Below are 25,483 nucleotides of genomic sequence, written 5' to 3'. Positions count from 1 at the left end.
AGGCCAGCTTACCTTTTTCTAGATATTCTTCCAACCCCCGACGTCGGGCATCTAGTTGCTGTTCTGACAAAGAGAATGGCCACTTCCCTGGAAGTCGGGGAAATGTAAAGTTGGCAAACTCTCTCTTCAGGTTCTGGTGTAGGATGGCAAACTCCCGGTACCGCTTAGAACACAGCTGCCTCCCTGCCATATAAACATTGTATACCTGGTGAGGGGAAAGAACAAAACAAAACAAAAAAAAAAACAAAAAAAAGCCTACTTACTACAAATTAAATCACAGAATCATCTAAAGTCAAGCTCAGACAAATGCTGGTGAGGTATATTCTGCTACGTACTTAACAGAGAATATGTTCATGGTCACTGTAAAATAAGGCTTACTTTTAAGAAACATGCCAGAAATGATAGGTACAAGAGTGCCACTCCTTTTAAGCAGTCCATGACCTTATTTTTGCTATTAAAATTACCTCCAACACATTGTTTTAAATATCTTCAAAGGCAATTATCAGCTTTAAAGAGTGGATTTTATTTTCAGAAAGTTAAGTCATTCAAAGTCAATGTGGTAAATCTAGTGAATGAACAAGCAAGTAAATTTGGAGATTTATAAAGTGAGGGTTGACTAGAAAGCAATGTGACTGTTATTTGTGTGTGGCCCAAACTTCAAAGAAGTTCCAAAAATTATGTAATAGTAGCATTTTGTTAGTAAAATGTTTTTGTTGCAAAAACTACTTTCCCAAAGTCAGATAGCTTTAGTTTTGTTCTTCCTTCCATCATTAAAACAGGGCTAACAAAAAGTTGAAGAATAAACATATTCTAAGGACCACCTTGTAATTACGAAGAGTTAAGAATCCTCATGAAGAAATGGTTAGAGACTTTTGTCTATTGTTCATAGATACATGCCAAGCTTCTAGAACAGAGTGTGGAACACAGCAGGCACTCAGTAAATATCTGATTACAAAATAAATGGATATATGTGAAATTCTTGACTATGTACCCTCATAAAGGAAAGTGATAGAACATGCAATCCAAAAACAACTAATAATCCAAGTTACTCTGTATTCTCAGAACATAACAAATGAGGCAGAGATGGAAAAACTGGCTCCAAATCACATTAACTGGTTTTGCAAAAATCATTACAAATTTTAAACGTGCACAAAACAGATCATCTACTCATGGAATCACAAGTTAATCACTGAGAATGTATAGGCCAAAGCCTTTCCTTCAAAGCTCAAGATGTGTCTTTCCCATGGTTCTGTGATTTAGGAAGTGAATTAAATGCAAAAAAAAAAAAAAATTTAATTTATTCAAGATTCCTCTCCTATAACTTTTTACTCATGATTCCTCCAATTAAAAACAAAGCCTCTAATCACTATCAAACAGTCTCCAAGGATGTGTATGATCCGGATCAATGAGCGTTCTTCCTGTGATTATCACTCAAAGTTGTAATGAATCACATATATTATCAAGTATTCCCATCACTGCCTCCTGAAGTACAAATGCATAAAAGGAGAACAGCATTTCCCTTAGATAATACCACAGTTTTCCTGAGGGCAGGATGTCTTAAGAATTCTTATTTAGGGGCGCCTGGGTGGCTCAGTGGGTTAAGCCGCTGCCTTCGGCTCAGGTCATGATCTCAGGGTCCTGGGATCGAGTCCCGCATCGGGCTCTCTGCTCAGCAGGGAGCCTGCTTCCTTCTCTCTCTCTCTCTGCCTGCCTCTCAGTGTACTTGTAATTTCTCTCTGTCAAATAAATAAATAAATAAATAAAATCTTTAAAAAAAAAAAAAAAAAAGAATTCTTATTTAGTCAGTCTGGCCTTATATACTTCCTTCTCAAACTAAAGTATCCAAATTTCTCAATAACATCACCATTCTTTTGCTTACAAAAACTAAGCCCGTAACAGTATGGGTGATACGTATCAGCCTGAGTTCCTCATACTAGGAAGGAAGGAAGGTAAAACTACTTAGGGACACTGCAAGTTCAAAGATACTCCCCAAAATCTTTTTCCAGGGAAGAATAGAATAGATCAATAGATCTTTGATAATGTACAAGACTATGACTGTATTTCTTCAAAGATGATAACCTGAGTGATCTCAAGTCCCGTAAAACATTTCCTAGGATAAAAAGAACGCTACAGCCTGAGAGGCCTTTGTGATAATTTCAACAAGAAACCTGAGAAATTGACTCAACTTTCAGTTTCTTTATACGATGAGAAGAGTAACATCAAATAGCCACTCACCTACCTCCCCCATCCCAATTTAAATGTGGTGTCAAGGCAACAGAAATATAAATAATCTGGATGCCTGACAGTTCTGTAATACTTTAAGGCAAGCAGGAATGTCCTCCCCAAGAGCCAAAAAGCATTTTTAAATTAACTGTGCTAGGGGCGCCTGGGTGGCACAGTGGGTTAAAGCCTCTGCCTTCAGCTCAGGTCATGATCTCAGGGTCCTGGGATCAAGCCCCTCGTTGGGCTCTCTGCTCGGTGGGGAGCCTGATTCCTCCTCTCTCTGCCTGCCTCTATCAAATAAATAAAATCTTTTAAAAAATAAAATAAAATAAAATAAATTAACTGTGCTAAGCAAATAAGAAACATACAAAAAGAGTGCCAACAGATTGTCTTTGTTCTTCATTGGTCCTGAAAATTAACCAAGATCTATCAGTATTCATAGTTCCCTGGTTTGGACACACTCACTTGCCAAAAAAAAATGACTGATTGACTTATTGCATGCTGAGGTCTTCTGCCTAAAATTCAAGAAATGTCCATGGGCCATGAGAAATGCCCACAGTCTCAGGATGCCTGGGTGGTTCAGTCAGTTAAGCATCTGCCTTAAGCTCAGGTCATAATCCCATGATGATGGCATGGGATGGAGTCCCACATTAGTATCCTGCTCAGTGCGGAGGCTGCTTCTCCCACGCCTGCCAGTTCCCCTACTTGTGTACTCACTCTCAAATAAATAAAATCTTAAAAAGAAAGAAAGAAAGAAAGAGGGCGCCTGGGTGGCTCAGTGGGTTGGGGCCTCCTGCCCTCAGCTCAGGTCGTGATCTCTGATCACAAGAGATCCTTGTGATCTCTGACTGTCAAATGAATAAATAAAATCTTTAAAAAAAAAAAAAAAAGAAATGCCCATAGTCTCATTACAAACGAGAATGTCTATCAAAAATATGTATTCTCTGGGGGTGCCTGGGTGGCTCAGTGGGTTAAAAGCCTCTGCCTTCGGCTCAGGTCATGATCCCAGGGTCCTGAGATCACACCCCGCGACGGGCGCTCTGCTCAGTACAGAGCCTGCTTCCCTTCCTCTCTCTCTGCCTGCCTATCTGCCTACTTGTGATCTCTGTAAAATAAATAAATAAATTCTTTAAAAAATATATATATGTATGTATATATATTTTTTCATTCATTCTCTGGACTTGAGGAGGACATAATCAAATAGGAACTACAGCTGTACATGGGCAGGCAGTGCTTTTGGGATCTTTCTACCTTAATTTAAACCCTAAGACTGGCTGGATCATAAACAGAATTAGATGAAGTTAGTCCAGCTTACCATAATACACTGAATTTAACGATCACTGTTCACTTTCTTCAACTTGGAAGGTTCAAACTGCAAAGCCAGTTGTCTGAGGCAACAAGTTTGTCGGTCTCTCTTTCTCTCTCTCCCCCTCTCCCTCCATTCCTTCTTTCCTTCCTTTCATACTATTTAGGGGTTCCATTTTTACTCCTCAACAGATTTTATGTATTTCTTTATATGCTTCTTTACCCATTAATTCTTCTAATTCTGAAGGATTACTGAGTGTTACCTTGATCAGCCAACCATCTTCATAAAAGGATTTGTTGACAAGTCCTGGATTTTCTGCAATTAATTTCAGTGACTTCTCCTGATGGTGGAGAATAGAGTTCACTAGCAGCTTCTACACTTTCCAAAGGACCAAACTCTTCTTGTTTGTTCAATTTTGTCCCACCTTTAAGGAGACTACATTAAACAACATCTCCCAAAGCTTCCTGTGCAAAACTGCTGAATCTCATTGTTCTGATACCACTTTCTGTTGTTATCCATTCATGGGCAGAGCCCGTGCAATCAGACAGCACCTGCCCTCAGGCTCCAGGGCTGGGGCAAGCAGGGCCCAGTGGGCTTAGAGGCTCTGCACTGCTCTTAGCACCATTGAGTTTCAAGTTTCAGTCCTCTTGAGATCCTCTTTGCTTAGTAAGAACCCAACAGAAAAAAATATGGGTGAGGAAAGTATAAAACTTCTGTCAGGGATCTAATTTTGTTTCTCTGGATTCTGTAGGTCAAAGTTTCAAAATTCAGCTTCAAAATAATTTCTAATATGTAAATGCTGAAAATTCATGTCATGTCATTTTTCTCTCTAGCCTCATGACTTAATCCTATGTAATAAATGCCAGATGATGATAACTAATAAATTCTTTTCTCTCTTTTTCTTAAACAGGCCCCATGGCCAATGTGGGGCTTGAACTTACCACCCTGAGATTAAGTCTTGTGCTCTATTAAATGAGCCAGCCAGGTGCCCTGTAACTGATAAAATCTTACAATGAGCACAATCCACTGCAGGGAAAGCAATTCTATTAACATCTGGGCTCTGTATTCAGTAGCAAAACCAAAATCCCAGAATATCAGATATCCCAAATATCAGAGATCTCCATTTTGTTGGTTCCTTAGATCCCCACCTTAAGGCTTTGAAATGGTAACATCTCATCCTATGTAGGATGTGAATATTAAAAAGTTTTCATTTTCTGACAGGAATTATGTTACTGAACACACAGAGGAGAATCTCCTTATATAATGCAAAAGTTACTAGAAAATAAAAATAGAATGGTGACATTTTGGCAATATCATCCAAGTTCAGCTTCCAAAAGTCAAATAGATGCTGTCCTGTTCCCTTTATTGATCTGGATGAAACTTCAATGTACATTATGACCAACAAATTGTTTCTAACACCATCCTGCTATTTAATCTTATTTTTATCTGAAAATTCATCTTTTAAAAAAAAAAAAAAAACAACACTGGGTGCCTGGGTGGCTCAGTGGGTTAAGCCTCTGCCTAGGGCTCAGGTCATGGTCTCAGAGTCCTGGGATCAAGGCCTGAATCAGGTTCTCTGCTTCCCCAGCTCTCTGCCTACTTGCGATCTCTCTCTCCTATCAAATAAATAAATAAAATCTTTTTTTAAAAAAGTCTCAAAACAGCAACAACAACAACATTGCCATTCTTAAGCTGCTTATAAAGTAAAAGGAGATACAGCACTCTTAGTTCACTTCTGTGAGATCCTTAACTCAGATTTTTCCCTAATGCTGAAGTATTTAGGCTCCTTCCTGGAAATAAAAAAGCACAAAGGCCACAATATGCTCTTCAATAACTTAGGTTTCTTGTGTGTTCGTGCATGCATGTGTATGTGTATTCTCCCACAAGATGGATCATAAATGGTCTATTTTTTTTTTCTTTATGTAGACCTCAGGTGTATAGAACTAGATTAATCATAATCCCTGGTTCATAACGCAGTCTCATTTATGGCAAGCTCTTTGTTTGGAAATTTAATTAGTTACTTTAACCTTGTCAAAAGTAAACTATAAATAAGACCCTGACAATAATTTCTAACCATAGTCACTGCCACCTTTATCCCCTCCTCTCCCTGCTTCCCTGACCCTCAAAATTAACATATTCAATCACGTTCATCATTCCTTTGCTTTTCTTTTTATAGTATTTTCCTGTATCTATTAGTAATCCTTACATTTTTATTTTTTATATTAATTTTTAAAGGATATTTTAGTTTTAATGGAATATTACAAAAAGAAAGCTTGCCGTTTGCAAGGATATGGATGGAACTAGAGGGTAGGTTATTATGCTAAGCAAAATAAGTCAGAGAAAGACAAATACCATATGAATTCACTCACATGCAGAATTTAAGAAACAAAACAGATGAACATAGGGGAAAGGATGGAAAAATAAGATGAAAATTGAGAGGCAAACTGTAAGACACCAAACTCTAGGAAACAGAGGGTTGCTGGAGGGGAAGTGGTGGGGGAGGGATAATTGAGTGACAAGCACTAAGGAGGACGACTGATGTAATGAGCACTGGGTGTTATATGCAACTGATGAATCATTAAATTCTACCTCTGAAATAACAAAAAAAGGGGGGGTATTTTAGTTTTATAAAAAGGTTATCATGCAGAGTGAGATCTTTTCATGGCTTATTTTTTTCCCTAGTCTCATCTACAATGTTACATACCTTTGTGGTTTATTCTGCTGTATATAACAATTTGTTGTTTTGCTTTTTAAATATCTGTTATCCCACTGATGGGCACTTGGGTTGTTTCTGGGTTTTGGCTATCGTGAACAAATACTGCTATGAATTTGTATACATACCCCCTGCTGTACATATATAAAAGATTCTCTTGGGAATGCTAAGAGTAGAACTGTAAGGTTATGAAGTATGTGAATAATCAACCTAAATAGATAATGCCAGACGGTAAGCTGAAGTGGTTAGTTACATCAACTTATACTCCTCTCAGTAAAACATAAAAAGATCCTCTTATTTCTTGCCAATGGGGAATGGGTATGAAAAGATTTCTCACTGCGGTCCTAATTCACATTTCTCTAATGTTTCATCTAATGATGTTTATCATCTCTTCACACATTTATTGGCCATGTGAGTGTTCTCTTCTGTAAAATACACATTCATATATTTTGCCCAGTGTTAGACTGAGTTTTTGTGCTTTTCTCACTGATTTGTAGAGTTCATTATAAGTCCTTGACATAGGATTTTTCATGTGTGTATATTCTAACTTCTCCTACTGTGTCATTTGTCTTTTCACTTTATTATGTAACTTGATTTTTTAAAAATGTCTGTTTTATGAAGTCCAATTTATCAGTATTCTTATAATCACTGCTTTCTGTGTTAAACTCCGCTATACCCAGGACCAAAAACTCTTTGCTATACCTATTCACCTATACCTTCTATTAACAGCTTTTAATTTTTTTGTTATTTAAATCCTTAATTGAACTAGAATCAAATTTTCTAAATAGTATGAAGCAAGGTTCCACTGGTATTTATTTTAAAATCAAGAATATTAAAAATCAAGTTTTAATTACCTATAAATAAAAATGTTCTGTTTTTATAGGATAATCTGGGAACTTCTAAATAGTCTGGAATTAACCTCTTACAATAAACACCTAGAAAACTGGGCAAAACATAGGAAATGACTATTTTTAGACACTAGACAACCAGCAACTAAGAACTGTGATCCCTGAGAAAAGGGAAATAAACAAGATGACCTCTACCATAACCTAGGCTTTCTAGGTTCTGGTTTCTCCTGAAATGGGGGTCAGACGGGGCATCCAGTGAAGTTGGGGCATCCAACTTCACTGAGTTGTGGAGACAGAAACTAGAGTTCAGGGAGGCCAAAGCAGCTAGGATTTGTAGGACAGAGTACACAAGAGGGGGGGAGCAAAAGAGAGACAGAGCTCTAGAAATCCCCTTGATTTTGTATAGGATCCCCTTGAATTCTGGCCAAATAGCAATTTGAGGAAAGAACTATTACCAGGGTAAGCTGTAAAAATAATTTACTAGAGTTCAAAGAGCATCTGTAATCATTTGACTTCCCTCCAGCCAGAACAAAGAGACCTCCCTTGAATCTCCATGACATTCAAAAGAACTCAAAAGGGCCATGCTTTAGGAGTAGAGCTAAATTAGCTCTAGAGTAGAAAAGCTACTCTAGGCTTACCCTAAAAGAGCTTAAAAACCTGAAAAAGGATCAAAGTAATGTATAAGTAACTTAACTGCATGCCAGCAGAAAGAAAGAAAGAAAGAAAGGAAGGAAGAAAGAAAAGAAAGAAAAGAACAGAACCCATCATTCTTTAAAGGAATATAACAAAATCTAACATACTGTCACATTAAATTAACAAGGTGCAAAACCCCATCAAAAATTACTAGACATATGAAGAAGCATGAAAATTTGATCTAAAACCAGAAGAAAACTCAGTCAATAGAAACAGACTCAGATACGACAGAAACAAGTAGTAGCAGACAAATACATTAAGTAGTTATCATTGGCTGCTTCTGTTTAAGATTTAGGAAGTAAATCTTAAATAAGTAATACTGCTCTAGATATAAGAGATTTCCCATGCACTTGGAAGTCTTTTTCATGCGCCTCTTGAAAGAAAGAAAGACCAGAGTCAGAGCAGGACACTAGAAATGGGCTACTGTGGCAGCTTAGGCATGACAGAGGTGCTTAGCAAAAAAAAACACAATGCCCCACCTACATCCCCTAAACCCTTATCTTCTATCATTAAGCAAAAGCCTTAAGCCCTTGGGGGGGGATAGCCGGCATATTCTCTCATTCAGAGGGCACTGGCAAAGATCCACTGCTTCTGGGGAAAAACTAAAATGAAAAACCCTTTACTCCCTACTCCTGGTGAGAGGCAGGAAACCATCTTAGACCCAAATTCCTATACTGATACTAAGTAGAGCTCTGCTACAGCTAGAGAAGGGACAAGAAACTCTTCCAAGACTAACCACAGATACAAGGCAGAGTTTAGCTATGATAAGGAAGAAGGGCAGAAAAACTAAAAAAGTCTTGCTCCCAAGATACAGGCATAGACCCTGTCTGAGACAGAAGTTGGACCAGATAACACAGAACTCCCACTATAAATCTAGCCTAAATAAAAAGCACGAGCAGTCTGTCAGAGGGGGATAGGCAAAGGTAGAGAGAACTTGTCTGTGGTATAGGCAACGCAGGGGAAGCTAAAAGTTGAGAGGGCAGGGAGAGCAGAACACAGAAAAACAGAACTTCTGACCCCAGCCCGTACTCTAAGCACAAAGCAGCCTATATTATTAGAGAGATTCGAAGCCTATGGAACAATAAAGGTACCAAAAGCCAAAACAACACCCAAACTGAGCCTGACTGACTCAATCCCCTGATGAAGACATGTGCTTATTTTCAGGTTCAAATATTATTTACGTTGGTCTCTATTTTTTTCTACACATGATACTTGGTACTCAATCATGTATTACAGGGCAAAAAAGTAAGAAAGAAAAAACACTTATGGCAAGAGATAAGGCAATCTCAGAGATAGCTAAATGTCAAAACTATCAGGCACCTTAAATAACTATGATTCATACATTAAAAGATGTCATGGAAAAGGCAGACAACATGTGTAAATAGATGGGGAATTTCAGGGGAAATGATAGAAATAAAAACATGGTATCAGAGAAGAAGAATTTCTCTGACAAGCTCAATAGTAGGCTGGACACAGCTGAGGAAATAATCAGTGAACTTGAATACAGGGTAACAAAAACAATCTAAAGCAAAAAAAGAAAAAAAAAGGAAGGAAGAAAGAAAAAGAAAACAATAGAACATCCAAAAGCTTAGGACAGTATCAAACAGTCTAGCATACAAGTAATTGGATCTCAGAAGGACAAGACAAAAAGAACACAGCTAAAGAAATATTTAATGACATACTGGCTGACAATTTTTGAAAAATAATAAGATATCAAACCACAAATCTATAAAATTTAGAAAACCCAAGCAGGATAAACACCAAGAAAGACTTAACTTTGAAGTTAAAAAACTCTGACGGTAACTGTAAGGGGTTAAAACATTACATCTTAGAGAAGAACAAAAGCTGAAATAATCAGGTCTCTCACTTGTCATCAGACACTATTCAGGCCAGTATATACAGGAGTCACATTTTTAAGATTTTTTTTTTTTGACAGATCACAAGTAGGCAGAGAGACAGGCAGAGGGGGGGGGGGGGGGGAAGCAGGGTCCCTGCTAAGCAGAGAGCCTGATGTGGGGCTCAATCCTAGGATCCCAGGATCATGATCCCAGCCAAAGGCAGAGGCTTTAACCCGCTGAGCCACCCAGTTGCCCCAGGGGTCACATTTTTAAAGTACTGAAAGAAAAAAACCCATCAACTCAGAATCTTACACCAGATAAAAATATTCTTTCAAACATAAAGGTGAAATAAAGACTTTTTCAGACCAACTAAAACTAAGAAAATTCATTGCCAGAAGATCTGCACTATAAGAACATTAAAGAAAATTATTTAGGCAGAAGGAAAAGGATAGCAGATGGAAACTGAATTTATACAAATGAATGAAGGATACCATAAATGGTAAATACGTAATTAAATTATTATAAAAGAGCTCTTTCCTGGGGCGCCTGAGTGCCTCAGTCGTTTATAAGCATCTGCCTTCAGCTCAGGTCATGATCCTAGAGTCCTGGGATTGAGCTCCAGGCATCGGGGACCCTGCTCAGCAGGAAGCCTGCTTCTCCCTCCCACTCCCCCAACTTGCGTTCCCTCTCTTGCTGTCTCTCTGTCAAATAAATAAACCTTAAAAAAAAAAAAAAAAAAAAACTTCCTGCTGAACAGGGAGGACCCTTTCCTTATTTTTCATTTCTTGAATTATCTAAAGCAAAGATAACAAAGTAACATGGAATTTATAACACATATAGAGGTAAAATGTATGACAACAACAGCACAAAGGATGACAGAAAGAAATGATATATACTGTTGTAAACGTCTTTTATTATACGAGAAGTAATATTATTATTCAAAATTATTTAAAGGTAGTACTTATAAAGATATATATTAAAAACCTGGAACAACACACATACTCAAAACAGCATTATTCACAACAACCAAAAAGTAGAAATAACCCAAATGTCCATCAACTGAAGAAGAGATAAATTAAATGTGGCATTTCCAAACAATGGAATGTTACTTGGCCGATACATGCTACAACATGGATAAACCCTTGAACACATATAATTTTCATTTATGTGGAAAGTCTAGAATAGGCAAACCTATAGAGACAAAAAGATCTATAGGGAGATGAGAGATAGGGAAAATGCTGCCTTTCTGAGAGGATGAAAATGTTCTAAAACTAACTGTGGTAATGGCTCTGTGAACTAAGAACCACTGAATTATATACACTTAAGTTGTACAATTGCTGGTATGTAAATCACACCTTAATAAAGTTATTACAAAAACAGAGAGTTAAAACTATAAAACCTTTACAAGAAAACAAAAGATTTGTGTCCTTCTGTTAGGCAACTGTCTTAGAATATAAATTATCCATAAATGAACAAAACAGACAAACTCAACTTCATCAAAATGTAAAACTTCTGTTCTTTGAAAGATACTGCTAAAAATAAAAAGAATGTCCTTCAACGGATGAATGGATAAAGATGTGATCCATATATACAATGGAGTATGACTCAGCCATCAGAAAGGATGAATACCTACCATTTGCATCAAAATGGATGGAACTGAAAGGGATTATACTAAGTGAAATAAGTCAAGCAGAGAAAGACAATCATCATACATTTCACTCCTATGTGGAACAGAAGGAATAGCACAGAGGACCAAAGGGGAAGAGAGGAAAACTGCATGGGAGGAAATCAGACAAACCATGAGAGACACTGGACTCTGGGAACTTGAGGGTCACAGAGGGAGAGGGGTTGGGGGATAGGGTAACCAGGTGATGAGTATTAAGGAGACACGTGGGGGTGATGAACACTGGGTGTTATACACAACTAATCAAATGTTGAACACTACATCAAAAACTAATAATGTACTATATGCTGGTTAATTGAACATATGACAAAAAATTTTAAAAATAAAAATAAAGGGTGCCTGGGTGGCTTAGTTGGGTTAAGCAACTGCCTTCGGCCCAGGTCATGATCCTGAAGTCCCACGATCAAGCCCGTATAAACCTCCCTGTTCAGCAGGGAGTGTGTTTCTCCCTCTGACCCTATCCCCTCTCATGCTTTCTCTCAAATAAATAAAATCTTTTAAATAAGTAAAAATTTTTAAAAAGGCAAGCCACAGCCTGGGAAAAATACTTTACAAAACACCTCTCTGATAAAGGACTCCAAATACATAAAGAGCTCTTAGCAACAAAATAAGGGGTGCCTGGGTGGCTCAGTGGGTTGAGCCGCTGCCTTCAGCTCCGGTGTGATCTCAGGGTCCTGGGATGGAGTCCCATGTCAGGCTCTCTGCTCAGCGGGGGGCCTGCTTCCCTTCCTCTCTCTCTGCCTGCTTCTCTGCCTACTTGGGATCTCTGTCTGTCAAATAAATAAATAAAATCTTTAAAAAAAAAGAAGATAAAAAACTTAAGTTTTAAAATGGGAGGTGGGGCGCCTGGGTGGCTCAGTGGATTAAAGCCTCTGCCTTCGGCTCAGGTCATGATCTCAGGGTCCTGGGATCGAGTCCCGCATCGGGCTCTCTGCTCAGCAGGGAGCCTGCTTCCCTCTCTCTCTCTCTGCCTGCCTCTCTGCCTACTTGTGATGTCTGTCAAATAAACAAATAAAATCTTTAAAAAAAAAAAAAAGAAAGAAAGAAAGAGTGAACATGAGAGAATGAGTGGGGGCAGGGGTAGAGGAAGAGGGAGAAGCGGACTTCTCCCTGAGCATGGAGCTGATCACAGTGCTCCATCCCAGGACGCTGAGATCATGACCTCAGCTACCCAGGTGCTCCTCCCATTTTATTTTTATTTTTATTATTTTTAAAATATTTTATTTATTTATGTGATAGATCACAAGTAGGCAGAGAGGCAGGCAGAGAGAGAGAGAGAGGGAAGCAGGGTCCCTGCTGAGCAGAGAGCCCGATGCGGGACTCGATCCCAGGACCCTGAGATCATGACCTGAGCCGAAGGCCTGAGATCATGACCTGAGCCGAAGGCAGCAGCCCAACCCACTGAGCCACCCAGGCGCCCTCATGTTCACTCCTTCTAATAAATAAAATCTTTTTTTTAAAGATGGGGGAAAAAGTTGAACAATTCAACAATGAAAATGTAAGAATGGCCACTAAGGACATGAAAATAAGCTCCGGGGTGGTTCATCGGGTTAAGCATCTGCCTTTGGCTCAGGTCATGATCCCGGGGTCCTGGGATCAAGCCCCACACCGGGCTCCCTGATCAGCAGGGGAGTCTGCTTCTCCCTCTCCCTCCCCTCACTCCTGTTCCCTCTCTTGCTCCTCTCAAAAAAATAAATAAAATCTTTGGGGGAAAAAAAAAAAAGATTAGGGGCACCTGGGTGGCCCAGTCAGTTAAGCATCTGACTTCTGCTCAGGTCATGATCCTGGGGTCCTGGGATTGAGCCTTGCATGGGTTTCCCTGCTCAGTGGGGAGTCTGCTTGTCCTTCTCCCTGTCCCCCTCTCTCTCTCCGCCCCCCAACTTGTGCTCGTGCTCTCCCTCAAATAGATAAATAAAAACTTCAAAGGAGGGCACCTGGGTGGCTCAGTAAGTTAAAGCCTCTGCCTTCGGCTCAAGTCATGATCCCAGGGTCCTGGTATCAAGTCCTGCATCTGCATCGGGCTCTCTGCTCAGCAGGGAGCCTGCTTCCTCCTCTCTCTCTGCCTGCCTCTCTGCCTACTTGTGGTCTCTGTCCGTCAAATAAATAAATAAAATCTTAAAAAAAAAAAAATTCAAAGGGAAAAAAAGATTAAACTTTCATTTACAATATGACCGTGCAATTCCACTTCTAGCTACTCAAGAGAAATTAAAATATACATCTACATAAAGCCCCATATATTAATGTTATTTCATGGTTTAGTCATAATAGCCCCAAACTGGAAACAACCCAAACATGCATCAAAAAGCCACTGGAAAAACAAATTGTAGTAAATTTATTCAATTAAAAATTAACTGCAATTAAAAGGAACAAATTACTGATATATGCAACATGTATCAATCTTTTAAAAAAATGAACAAAATGAACAAAGCCAGATACCCAAAACTACTTATTATATGACTATATATATATATATATATATAATATTATTATATGATTTCACTTATTTGACATTGAGAAAAGGCAAAATATACTAACAGGAAGCTCATCAGTGGTCGACAGGGGTGGTGTTATAAGGAGAGGACTGACTGCAAAGGGTTACCAGGGAACTTTCTGGGGTGGTGAAAATGTTCTGTATCTTGATTGTGATGATGGTGATTGTAAAACTATGTACATTTATCCAAACTCATGAAAATGAACATTTAACCTGGGTGAATGTTAATGTTGGTAAATTATGCTCAGTAATATCGATTTTCTTAAAACGGATAATTAGTAGTTTCATTCCTTTTCTAAAGTCTACAGAGGTTCCAAAGTTCTCAGGTAATTCCCAAAAGGTCTCAACATCGAATCTGCTCTACTTTTAAGAGCTGACCTTGATTTCTACTTTTTACATGCCTTGTGATTCAAAGTATAGTACCTCCAAAACACAAAACTCTAAACTTTGTGAGTAAGGCTTTGAGAATCCGTAGACCAGGCTGACATAAACTGTGCTGTGCTATATGGATTACCATCACCAGCTAAATTAAAGATGCAGTTGAACACTATTTGATCCTTCTGAACTTTTCTGGCTTCTCTGCTTGCTTTTCTCCACTAAAAAGAATTTACCATAAATGTCCTGTGGCTCATTCCTACACAGGGAATAAATCCCAGTTTCAGAGACTACATCTTTAGTCAGCAGTTCACCTTGAAACACATATGGTCTGTTTGCCAATATCTAACAGAACACACTGCACTTTCTACAAAGAATAATGAATTTCTCATTATTTCAACACTCCCCAAATAATCAAAGGCAAATAAAGCATACCTCAATCAAGAGAAAAAATAAGTATATTGGGCTACCAGCCCCTATCAGGTTTTGAGGAACAAGCAAGGCACTCAAAAAAGAGGCTGGCACATATCACCCAGAACTCAAGATGGGCGTTCCTGCACATCTACAACAGTAACAGGTTGACAATATATAGAACAGTGCATGAGAACTGTAGTCAGAGTATACTTAGGACCTTGCGGAAAACCCAAGTTAATCATTCAACCAGGATCTCCAAAGAAAAGGAAAAAGAACAAGAGGTAGAAAGGAGTGCAGGGCATTTGTAGGTTCTGATGTGGACAAATTCTGTATTACCCAAATGTTTTAGAAAACACCATCTTTTGAAATTAACCTTGCTCTATAGCTCTACAGAGTCAACAATAAGTGAGAGACTGCTATTAGCAAAGATATATGGCAACCAATAAACGAACAAACAAGTCAACGAAACCAACTTAAACATGTTTACAAAAGACCAGAATGCAAACTTAAAACTGTCTGGAAAGACAGTGGAATTATATTTAAACAGAAATAGAAATCCTCTCCATTACCGTACTTTACTCCCTGCAAAAATCATAATCAGTATCTTTTATTTATGTATGAACCCATCTTGCTGGTAGACAAACTAATCAAAGTTGTGGTGATTACTTCTAATGCTCTAATATATATCATAAATGACAAGATCGAGGGGAAATAAAAGCTAAATGTTTTGACGATTGAGTTGAGCTGACACTCACCACAAACTTCTCACCATTCTGCTCCACATGTTTGTATGTGGGGACCGATATGGGTACTGCTTGCTTTTCTGTGTAATCATAAAATGATTGTCCCAACGAGTCGTCACTGGGATCTAGGTTATCTGCCTCATGTGGAGGTACAGATAACACTGTCAAGATCAATTCCTTCTCGCCTGCTCGGATCAGGTCCACCACCTGCTTGTGTGTCGCCCCCTCAACATTCACGCCGTTCCTAAGGGGAAAAAGGGAAAAAGAAATCCCATAAACCAGAAGGGTCCAAACACCTTGTAACTCCACCCTCCTGCCCCCGCTGTCACGCAGTATGAACCATAAAATCAAGATTAATTTGGTTCCAGAAAAGCTGTTATTATTTTTATAAATCATACATGAAAAAGTATTTGTGAACTTATGGCAGGGAGAAAAAATGGAAACAGTGAGAGGGCCTGCCCTTCCTCTATGCTAGAATCCCACACAGAGCTTCAGGAAAAACACATGGTGAAGCTGCAGAGGAAACAAAGCTTTCAAAGCCAATTTCCTCATCCTAACCAAGCATGTATACAGTACATTCAAAACACCTTTTAATAATACTGCCATTTGAACTCTACTTAGTTCTTTTTAAACCTCCTAAAATTTCTGTAAGAAGAAATTTTTTTTACAAAATGCATTCCTTTAACTTGAAAAGACTCAAAAGTATGACTTAAAATAATTTATATTTATATCTGATTCTATCCCGTAACTCCAAATCAGTCAATTTAATTTTCCTTTATACCAAGTTTCATCACCTTGGGAGTTAAGTGGTATATATTTTCATATAAATAATTTCTTTTATCACTTGGTTTTTAATAAAAAGGCAATTTTGAAATTTCATTATCTGAACCAACTTTTGTCCTCCCAATTACATCAATTATTCTCTCTTAGCATTCTATCTACTCTTCTTTCTGCTCTGTGCTATCTCACTTAAAGCCCTGTGTCGTCAGTTCAAACTAAAAGAACCTACATCTAAAGTTATATAGTAAATCAACCTACTCATTCTCCTCCCTGCTTCATTGCATAAGAAGGCTGCAACTAGGAAAAGTACAAGGTTTGAAAGAACAATAATTTTGCCAGAAAGATGCTGAGTGTCACAAAACTCACTCAGCAAAGTGAGTTTTGTGAACTACCTTTCTACGATGCTGACCCTGCCTGCTGTCTCAGCAAAAACCACAAGGCAGCTAGCTGAGCTGGAGGTTCCCTCCATGGCTATCTCCCAAGAGTTAAGAAATAGACACCTGGCCTTACTCAGTGTGATAAAAGTTTATCTACAACCCTTTAGAGGTATGCTCTTTTTCAGTTCCAAACCATTAGGATTTTTCCTTCCTGAAAATGATGTTAAATTTAGTAACAAGCTTTCCACAAACTTTCCAGTCACTTGAACTGTCTCTGTCAAAGTCTGGTATCTGAAACATCCATTTATATAAACAGAACAGGCAAGAGATCACCCTGCTAAACCTCCTTCCTTTTGGGTTTAACAATCTAATCAGTAAATTCAGCACTCTAGACCTTTCACAACCTAAAGTCTAACTTATACACACACAAAAAATTCAGTAATTTTACAATTGGCTAGCTATAGAAAAAATAAAAGCACCCCTTCCACTGATAGAAATTTGGGCTTTTAAGATTTGGATCAGGTCAAACTAGTAATCAAAAAAATGATCAACTCTCATCACAGAGCCAGAGGGTAAAACAGAGAGAAAATGAGCTTTGAAGCTATGGGTTCAAATTTTTGGCCCTACCTTCAGTGCAGGCACTTGTCTTAACTAAGTCATTTAACCTTTCTTAGCATTGTTTTCTGCATCTGTAAAATGGGGACAATAATAAGCCCCTAAAAGGATTCTTGTGAGGATTACTGTAATGAAACATGTAACTCGCTAGGAACACCACCTGAATACTTGCACTAGAATGAAGTATTGTGGGGTTCCTGGGTGGCTCAGTGGATTAAGCCGCTGCCTTAACCTGCCTTTGGCTCAGGTCATGATCCCAGGGTCCTGGGATAGAGCCCCGAATCGGCCTCTCTGCTCAGCGGGGAGCCTGCTTCCCTCTCTCTCTCTGCCTGACTCTCTGCATCTGTGTGATCTCTCTGTCAAATAAATAAATAAAATCTTTAAAAAAAAAAAAAAGAACAAAGTATTGCATCGCTGTTGAAGAAATGTTGGTTGAAGAAGAAATGGAAACCTAAAGTTGGGAATTGTCAAAGGATTTCATCTAATCCTAGCCTTATCAATAGTTCTACAAACATGTTTTGCTGGTAGAAAAAATTGAAAAGAGCAAAAATTTAGAAATCAACATAGAGAACTTCATCTACCCTTAGGAATCTTAGCTTATTCATGAATACCCTTAAAAAAATTTTTTTAACAAAGTAGGGAAAACTCACTTTAGAGACTGAACACCTTGGATACTAAAACAAGATTTTACGTTAGTATAAGCAATTTTATGAAACACACATTTATGAAAAAAGTTTAACTACTAAAATCTTATTTTTCAGCTCCCCATTTTTTTCTCCTTTAAGGTATCTTTAATCTGGGGTATTCTGTCAATAGGCTGTGAGTTGGTGAACACCTATATCATTTGTCTGTAAAACTATATTTGTGCATATATGTATTTTTCACCGTGAGTATGGGGTCCACTGCTTCCACTGGCTTTAAAAGTTCTTAACCTTTAGGGGCACCTGGGTGGCTCAGTGGGTTAAGCCACTGCCTTCGGCTCAGGTCATGATCTCAGAGTCCTGGGATGGAGTCCCTCATCGGGCTCTCTGCTCAGCAGGGAGCCTGCTTCCCTCTCTCTCTCTCTCTCTGGCTGCCTCTCCATCTACTTGTGATTTCTCTCTGTCAAATTAATAAATAAAATCTTAAAAAAAAAAAAGTTCTTAACCTTTAAAAGTTCTTAACCAAAAAGGTGAAGAACTACTGCTTTCAATGCATATTTCCACCATCCATTCAGTTTTTACATTAAAATACACTTTTCCTGGGTCACTCAAAAAACAAGCCCTGAAAGTCATCTGGGAAACTGCAGTAGGGCTTATTCCAAGAGCCAGGGAGCAAGAGAGCTTGCTTATGTTTCAATTCTTTATCAGAAAGACCAAGCTTCAAATTGGCTATCAACCTAAAAACCTCTTTTAAAAAATTAAATAAATAAAGACAGGAACGAACTACCACTGTCACATTCTAAACACACTTGCTAATGTTTATTTGGTTCTACTAAAAATGGAAGGTTATACATTCCACAATTTAATACAAGGCTGGAAATTCCTTCATTCTTCAGTGAATGAAATGAGGTCAGTAAAAACCCCAGGATGTTTAATTTCAAAAAGGATCCTCCCTCCTCAAAAATTAAGAGGACTCTGCAATTATAAAAATGTTTATGATACCCTCTTTTCCACAAGAATGCCACCATATTAAGCTCAAAGTGTGGCCCAATTTGGACAATTCTAAAGACATAAATGTAAACTATAAATTCTGCAATAAAGGAAACTTCCAGCAGTTGACTTCTGGTTCAAAGCATGGGTTTTAGAGTCAGAGAGACTTGGCTTTGGGTAACACTTGTGCCATTTAACAGATGAGACACTGCTAAATTATTCAATCTCACTGAACCTCAGTTTCCTAACCCATAAAATTGTGCTAATAATACCTAGCTAACAGAATGAGAACTAAAATGAGATAAAGCTCTAGAAGACGGTAACTACTCAATAAATGACAGCTATTCATGTGATAGTATTTGTATCAGTTGGGCAAGCAGGTTAGTAGCATTTTGGCCTCCTGATGACACAAATCCTTTCTATCACCAATCTCCCTTGCCTGTCTTCTGCCTTTGTAATAAAATGTAGCTGGAATTCATCTGAAAATAAATGATTGAGCTCTCAACCTACGCTGACTCATCACAAGAAGGGAATCACCTTCATAATATCACTGCATCAGAGAAACACCTAGTCCTATACCACACAAAAGTAATTACTGCCCAATGGGTCCCACTCATCTACGTTCTTCCACAAAGAAAGGGAACAGCTCAACCACACTATCAAAACATTTTCAGCAGGTATTTGATTAAACAAATTCAGCAAAATGTTAATTATAAAATTTAGGTGGTGGGTATGCAGGTATTCACTGTGCATTACCTTCAACTTTTCTGTATGCTTGAAATTTTTCATAATAAAGCATAAGGGAAAAAAAGGCCAGTAAAAATCTCCAACAATCCACAAATTTTGTTTCTCTGGGTAATCAGATATACCTACAATGTATACTTTGTGTTTTCAGCATTATAAAAATATACCTAATAATTTTAATAAAATTCTCATTTTTTACATAAGACCAAAATCTGGCCCAATCAGGCCTTTAGCTAGCTAACGGGAGTGGCTTTATTTATTTATTTGACAGAAAAAGAGTGCACAATAGGCAGAGCAGCAGTCAGAGGGAGAAGGAGAAGCCGTTTTCCCACTGAGCAGGGAGCCCCATGCTAGGCTTGATCCCAGGACTCTAGGATCCTAACCTGAGCTGAAGGCAGATGCTTAACCAACTAAGCCACCCAGGTGCGTGGCTTTAGATAAGACTTCGGTTCAACTAAAGTAAGCCAACAGGGGAAATTGTAAAGCTAATATAAACACTCTGAAAAGCAAGGGGGAAACGCTCTAAATAGTCAGGATTAGTAGAGGAAGGTGTACCTACTGAAGGAAGCTGTACATACTGAAACTAAATATGGATGGAAATATGACAGTGCCAATCACTAAATGTACCACAGCAAGGAGCCATTCTGTGTGGTAAACAGAATATGATCTTGATCTCCCACCCCTGTGACATTCACAAAAAGTAATTAAAGGGCAATTAGTCCCTTGGAGACAGACTGTAAAAAAAAAAGACAATAAATTCCTATAACTGCAAGCAATATGAGATAGATTTCAATTATATTGATTAAAACACAGTGGCTACATGCCCACAAGAATGGTTAAAATAAAAAAGAGGATAAAACCAACTTTTGCCAAAGATATAGAAGAAATGGACTTCTCATACACTGCTAATGGAAGCACAAAGCAAAAACAATCTGGCAATTTCTTATAAACAACTGCTGTTGAATGTTCACTGAGGCTTTATTCGTTAACAGTCCAAAGCTAAAAACATCCTAGTATCTACCAAAAGGTAAACAGATTTTTAAAAAAATTGTGGCACACTCATGCAATGAACTCTTAATTGGCGATAAAAAAGACCAAAACTACTGATATCCACAACAACATGGATGAATCTCAAAAACACAATAAGAAAAAAAAGTGAAACAGAAAAGGGTCGGTAATTGATTTGATTCCATCTATTTAACTACCAGAATAGGGAATAGGGAAAACTATTCTACAGTGGTAAAAATCATATCAGTGGTTATCTGTGGGGCACGGGTAACTACTGAATGCAAAGGAACACAAGGAAGCTTTCAGAAATGACAGAAGTATTCTGTATCTTGACTGGGGGGGGGTGGTTAAATGGGTCGATACCTCTGTCAAAATTCAAACTCTGCACTTAAGCTGTGTGCCATCTGACCATACATAAACCTCAATAACACTTATTTAAAAATAAAAATTATTGGGGCATCTGACTGACTCAATAGGTGGGGCATATGACTCTTGATCTCAGGGTTGTGAGTTCAAACCTCACGTTGGATATAGATACTTAAAAATAAAATCTTTAAAAAATAAAAATAAAAATAAATCTTTAAGCAAGTTATTCTTGATCTTGGGATCCTGAGTTCAAGCCCCACTCTGGATGTAGAGTACTTAAAAAATTAAATCTTGGGGCGCCTGGGTGGCTCAGTGGGTTAAGCCGCTGCCTTCGGCTCAGGTCATGATCTCAGGGTCTTGGGATCGAGTCCCGCATTGGGCTTTCTGCTCAGCAGGGAGCCTGCTTCCCTCTCTCTCTCTCTCTGCCTGCCTCTCCCATCTACTTGTGATTTCTGTCAAATAAATAAATAAAATCTTAAAAAAAAAATTAAATCTTAAAAAATAAAAATTAGGAGCACCTGAGTGGCTTAGTCAGTTAAGCGTCCGCCTTCAGCTCAAGTCGTGATCCCAGTAGAGTCCTGGGATGGAGCCCCACAGCATGCTCCCTGCTCAGCAGGGACTCTGCTTCTCTCTCTGCCTGCTTCTCCCCATGCTTGTGCTCTCTCTCTCTCTTGTTCTATCTCAAATAAGTAAGTAAAATCTTTAAATAAAAATTATTATACAATATCCTCATTTATAAATGTGAAATAGGAGTCCATCATCAGAGTGAAACACAATCCTTATTCTACTTTTAAATTACTCTGAATAAAGACATTGAAGTACATCAAGCAAATGGATCATACAATTCTTTTTCCAGTTGTTTAGTTTTAGGATTTTATTTATTTGAGAGAGAGATAGAGAGCGAGCAAGCATGGGGTGGAACACAGTGGGAGGGAGAGGGAGAGAGCATCTCTAGCCGACTCTCCACTGAAAGCAAGACCAATGCAGAACGCAATTTCACAATCCTGAGATCACAACCTGAGCCAAAACCAAGAGTCAGGCGCTTAACTGAATGAACTACCCTGACACCCCTGGACCAATTATTTTTTTAAAAAATATCTGTAAAGGGGGCGCCTGGGTGGCTCAGTGTTTGGGCCTCTGCCTTCGGCTCAGGTCATGATCTCGGGGTCCTGGGATCGAGTCCGGCATCCGGCTCTCTGCTCGGTGGGGAGCCTGCTTCCCCCTCTCTCTCTGCCTGCCTCTCTGCCTACTTGTGATCTCTCTCTGTCTATCAAATAAATAAATAAAAATCTTTAAAAAAAAAATCTGTAAAGACTACATGCAACATAACATGGAAAAGTTCTTATATTATGTTAAATGCAAAATACTGGGTATTGTGATTATGAGCGCATAAAATATTTTTGCCCAAGAAAAGGCACACTGTGTAAAATATGAAAATAGTTTAGAGTGACTAGAACTATGAGTAGTTTTTTAAAATTTTACATACCTATTATTTCTTCAATTACACAAAGCTTTTTATAAACCTCCCCACTCTGTCCACAACGTATCTTTATAGAAATTGAATGAAGACTCCAAGTTGGAGAAAAACAGACCCTTGACACATCAGAAGAGAGACACTTCCTTTGACTTTTCATTGGTTCATTGCCCAGTTGGTGGGTACACTAGACTATAAAAGCAAGGATCTACTCTACTGAAATGTGAATGTATGTCCTTTCTAATTTGTAGTGAAGGCATCTGACTGGTTTAGATTGACTCCTTTTCATCTAACTCTGCCTCCTCACTATCTTACTTAAGCAAACAATCAAGTCTGGGAGTATGTTTATTGACTAATTGTCTTAGCAATCAGGCTGTACTTTGCCCTTAAACTCCTGAGATAAGAGATTCAATCACATGTAAGCCGAACAAAGCCAAAAGAAGTGAAGCTTGGATGCATCTACACAAAATTACTATTCTGGACCACTAAATAAAGAAATTTTTTGTAATTTGTTTCAGAAATAAGAACATTTTGCATCTTACATTTTAAAACACCTTATTGACAGGAAAAGAGAAGTATAATTAGAGAATGTAAACGGCCAAAGATTTCTAAAATGTTTGAGCTTTTTCCAATAAATAGCAAAACTTGTCAACAATTTAAAAAGCGCAAAATTATTATCTCAATACTTTTTTAAGATTTTATTTATTTATTTGAGAGAGAGAGCACGAAGGCAGGGGGCAGGGCAGAGGGAGAGGGAGAAGCAGGCTCCCAGCTGAGCAGGAATCCTGAGATGCAGACCTCCATCCCAGGACCCTGAGATTACAACTTGAGCCAAAGGCAGAAGCTTAATGGCCTGAGCAACCCAGCTGCCCCACCTCAGTGCTTTTAATGTTAACTTACAGGGAAAATGAGATGATGACTATGTAAATAGGTAAAATCCTTCTGAAAAGCAATTTTACAGGTAATATGCATCTAAAGTTATTAAAGTGTTCCTATCTTTTCAATTAAAATGGCAATTAAAATTTATCCAAAGGAAAACATCAAAATAGGAGCTCCAAGAGAGTAATAAGAACTTACTAACCTTTGTATGTGGACCACTCTCAAGTATGTTGAAAGAAAAAATGAAATATTCCTAAACAAAGAAAAAGACTGTTTCCAAATTTCTGTTCTTATTAAAAAAAAAAATAATAAGAGGGGCGCCTGGGTGGCTCAATGGGTTAAAACCTCTGCCTTAGGCTCAGGTCATGATCCCGGGGTCCTGGGATCAAGCCCCGTATCGGGCTCTCTGCTCGGCGGGGACCCTGCTTCCTCCTCTCTCTCTGCCTGCCTCTCCGCCTACTTGTGATCTCTGTCAGCCTAATTAATTAATTAATTAATTAAAATCTTTAAAAATAGAAAAATAATTTAAAAAAATAAGAGGGATGAATAGTTAAAATTATAGCACAAATTAACTATAAAACAATCATTTAAAACAATGGAGATGAAGAAAATAACAATGTTTGAGCCAATATTATGTTAAAAAGTGGATTGTAGGGGTGCCTGGGTGACTCAGACAGTTAAGTGTCTACGTGAGGCTCAGGTCATGAACCCAGGGTACTTGGATGGAGCCCCACATCAGGATCCCTGCTCAGCAAGAAGCTTGCTTCTCCCTCTTGCTCTACCGCTCCCCTTGCTTGTGCTCTCTAGCTCTCTATCAAATAAATAAATAAAATGTTATTTTTTAAAAAGTGGATTATAAAATACAACCTCTAAAAGGTAACATAGGAGACAAGCTAGGGTATGGCAAAGAGATTTTAGATACAACAACAAAAATGTTATCTAAGAAAAAAAAACTGTTAGGCTGAACTTTATTAAAATTAAAAACTTTTGCTCTGTGAAAGATACTGTTAAGAGAATGAAAAACAAGCTACACTCTTGGGGTGAAATACGGAAAATGCATATCTGATAAGGGACTTGTATCCAAAATATAGAAAGAACTCTTAAAACTCAACAATAAAAACACAAACAACCCAATTACAAACTGGACAAAAGATATGACACCTCACCAAAGAAGATTTACAGACAGCAAATAAGAATATGAAAAGTGGGGCACCTGGGTGGCTCAATGGGTTGAAAGTCTGCTTTCAGCTCAGGTCATGATCCCAGGCTCCTTGAATGGGGTTCCTGGTATGGAGCTCCCTTGCTCAGTGGAGAGCCTCCTTTTCCCTCCCCCTCTGCTGTTCCCCCTGCTTGTGCTTTCTCTCTCTCTCTATCTCTAATAAATAAATAAAACCTAGGGAAAAAGAGAGTATGAAAATTTACTCAACATCATTCATCATTAGAGAACTGCAAGTCAAAACAAGATACCACACACCTACGTGAATAGCTAAAATCCAAAAAAACTGATGACACCAAATGACGATGAGGATGTGGAACAAGAGCAACTCACTCATTGCTGGTGGTAATGCATAACAGTATGGCCACTTTGGAATACAGACTGATAGTTCCTTAAAAAGCTAAACTTAGTCTCAACCATAAGACATAGCCATCACACTACTAGGTATTCACTCAATTGACTTGAAAGCTTGTATTTACACAAAAACCCACGTACAAGCGTTTATACCAGCTTTATTCGTAATTGCCAAAACCTGAAGGCAACCAAGATGTCCTTTTTAAGTGAATGGCTAAACAAAACTGTTTATCCATTCAGTCAATGGAATATATTCAGCTATAAAAAGAAATGAGCTATCAAGTCACAGAAAGACATGGTACGGGGGAGAGACCTTAAATGCATATTGCTAAGGGAAAGAAGATAATATGAAAAAGCTATATACTGTATGATCCCAATTATACAACATTCTGGAAAACGCAAAGATCAGTGTGTTGCTGGGGTGTGGAGAGAGAGGAAGGATGAATAAGTGAAGCACAGGGGATTTTTAGGGCAATAAAACTATTTTGTATGACACTGTAACACACAATCACGACAAAATGCATTTGCAAAACTTAAGGATATTTATAACATTGAGTAAACCTGAAGGTAAGCAAATTAAAAAAAAAAAAAAAAAAAAAAAAAAAAACAGCTAGCAGGTTGGGAGAATCCCAGACTGTGACAAGAGAATCTATTCATATTTCAAATGTATTTTAAACAACCTCACTGAAGGGGATAGGGGGAAAAGGTACA

The 25,483-nt window shown here is 38.3% G+C and overlaps 1 protein-coding gene across 1 annotated transcript in view; it reads right to left on the bottom strand.

Moving 5' to 3' along the window:
• The window catches only part of SNX27 (sorting nexin 27), a 66,908-nt gene that overhangs the window by 26,439 nt on the left and 14,986 nt on the right, over window positions 1–25,483 (bottom strand). Inside the window, exons 2-3 of the mRNA XM_059376160.1 lie at window positions 15,341–15,572; window positions 13–205 (exon numbers count right to left, since the gene is read on the bottom strand). Of these exons, the coding sequence (XP_059232143.1) occupies window positions 13–205; window positions 15,341–15,572 (425 nt within the window). The remainder of the gene's footprint in view (window positions 1–12; window positions 206–15,340; window positions 15,573–25,483) is intronic.

This window comes from Mustela nigripes, chromosome 14 (genome assembly GCF_022355385.1).
Source record: "Mustela nigripes isolate SB6536 chromosome 14, MUSNIG.SB6536, whole genome shotgun sequence".
NCBI classification, from domain to species: domain Eukaryota; kingdom Metazoa; phylum Chordata; class Mammalia; order Carnivora; family Mustelidae; genus Mustela; species Mustela nigripes.
Note: the sequence above shows the minus strand (reverse complement) of the source record. Positions and strands in the feature narration are given on the sequence as shown.